At 52.1% G+C, this 2,229-nt stretch overlaps 1 protein-coding gene across 1 annotated transcript; it reads right to left on the minus strand.

Annotated features, from left to right (window-relative positions):
- Positions 1-430: 430 nt before the first annotated feature.
- LOC122226085 (small cysteine and glycine repeat-containing protein 7-like) lies at positions 431-769 on the minus strand. Its single transcript, XM_042948710.1, has one exon. The coding sequence runs from the start codon at positions 767-769 to the stop codon at positions 431-433; it is 339 nt and encodes a 112-aa protein (XP_042804644.1).
- Positions 770-2,229: the final 1,460 nt, after the last annotated feature.

Consider the following 2,229-nt stretch of genomic DNA (forward strand, 5'->3'; position numbering starts at 1 on the left):
AAAAAGAAACTTTTCATGTTAAAAGTTTGTATTTATTAGGACATTTAGAAAAACGCTGTCGACAAATAGGAATACAAGATTAAAAAAGGAGCAGAGGTAGAAGCACAGACATGGGAAGGAAATAATCACATAGGTCTAAAGAACGTTAATTGCGATCCTATCTGACGGAGCCCCATGAGGTCAGCTCTTCATTCAGAGCGAGCATGTTGTGCTCGCGTCCTTGTTTTCACTGTTGGCTATTTGACTAGAAACTTTCCAGATGGGAAACCTGAAAACACCCAAAGCAGAAGAAAAAACAAAAACAGGAACCTCAATGCAGGAGCAAAGAGGGTCAGTCTCAGAACAGCACATGAGGACAGGTGGGGCAGGCGAATGGAGCAGAGGAACGTTCCAGGGTCTCCTGGGCAGGGACAGAGGCCACGTGGCCCGCCTAGCTGCAGCACTGCTTCTTGCAACAGCACGTCTGCTGACAACAGCACTTCTGCTGGCAGCAGCCCTTCCCGCAGCCACACGAGCCGCAGCCACACGAGCGGCGGCAGCAGCAGACCACGGGGACGCTGCAGCAGCCCCCGCAGCAGCCGCAGCAGCAGGGACAGCAGCTGGAGCAGCAGCCCACCCGGTAGCACCGGCAGGTGGTGCAGCTGCCGCAGCCGCCGCCGCAGCCGCCGCCGCAGCCGCCGCCGCAGCCACCGCAGCCACTACCGCAGCCACCGCAGCCGCCGCCGCAGCCGCCGCAGCCACCGCAACTTCCACAGCCACAGCACCCCATGGTGTCAGCAGAGAGGACTCAGGAGAGGGGAGGAGGGAGACTCGGGAGGTGAGGGAGGTCTGGTGCCGCCTTCTGCGGGGGGAGGGGCTTATATAGCATCTTGAAGCGGGTGGGGATGGAGCGCCCAGGACCCGTGACCCTGAGCACTTCCTCATTGCCGCAGCTTCCACGATAAGCTCATCTAGGGTTGTTCCTTGTTTACATTCTAGCCGATGACATTTGACCCAATACATTTGCTAATTTTAGCTTTTCTTCTTAAAGTCATTTTATTTTATTTTTTTAATGTTTATTTATTTTGAGACAGAAAGAGAGAATGAGCACCCACGTGCACAGGGGAGGGGCAGAGAGAGAGAGAGAGAGAGGGAGAGACTCCCCAGGAGCCTCCGTGCTGTCAGCTCAGAGCCCGACTCAGAGCTCCATCTCATGAACCGTGAGGTCACGATCTGAGCCGAAATCAAGAGCTGAACGCTTAACCGACTGAGTCGTGCAGGTGCCCCTTCTCACAGTCATTTTAGAGGCAGACTAAGAGATGCTCACATTTGGGAGGTGATCTCCATTTCCACAGAAACACAGCTGAACCTTTGAGATGTTAACCTAAGAAAGCACTTGATTACTGCCAGCTCCTTTTCTCCTGGGTGATTTTCTCTCCATATATTCAGCTGGAGCCCTCCCCTCCTCCCCACCCCCGGCTCTAACAGAAACTTCCAAGAGGTCGAGTCCATATGAACAACCGAGTTGAACAAACCATTTGTCTCTGATTTTGTCACATCTATCACTGTTGTGTGGCTCACACCTTGTTAAATGGGTCCCTTTGGTTCTTGCGAGGTTTACATGTTCACAGCTACCTTTCCAAAGAAATGTGGACTATTTTTAAACTAAATGATCCTCTTTTCTCCCTCAACCCCAAAAGTTCTCTACTGAAAGTCTTGACCCGACGCTCCCTTCTCTCCCACTATACTCCCTCCCTACGTGCTCACATCCAGAACCGTGGCTTCAATTTCCATGTGCATTTCACGGATCCCTTCCTCCCATTTAGAATCTCCTTCACACCCCAAATCCCTGACATCCAACTGGTGCTCCGCCCTCTTCCCAAGGCTTTTCCGAGGCACCTGCCATGTCCCAGGCCACAGACTCAAGGCATAATCACCAACCCCACAACACAAAAGGTATATTCCTCCACTGCATGCCTTCTCCATCAAATGGACAATCCATTAAAATCTCGGCTTTGAATCCTTTGTTTCTCTCAGCCCCATTTCTGGTCTTCTTTCCAATTCTGTTGATTCTGCTTCCTTAAAAGCTCTCAAATCTCTTAAAACCTCTTATCTCTTGCCCCACTGCACCCCCCCACCCCAGCTCAAGCACCCCCCCCCCAGCTCAAGCACCCCCCCCCCCCCCCCCCCCGGTGGTTGAAAGGCTCTAGTCCACATACCACAAAAATAGTTTGGGATCATTAATAACAA

Source organism: Panthera leo, chromosome C1 (assembly GCF_018350215.1).
Source record: "Panthera leo isolate Ple1 chromosome C1, P.leo_Ple1_pat1.1, whole genome shotgun sequence".
NCBI lineage: Eukaryota > Metazoa > Chordata > Mammalia > Carnivora > Felidae > Panthera > Panthera leo.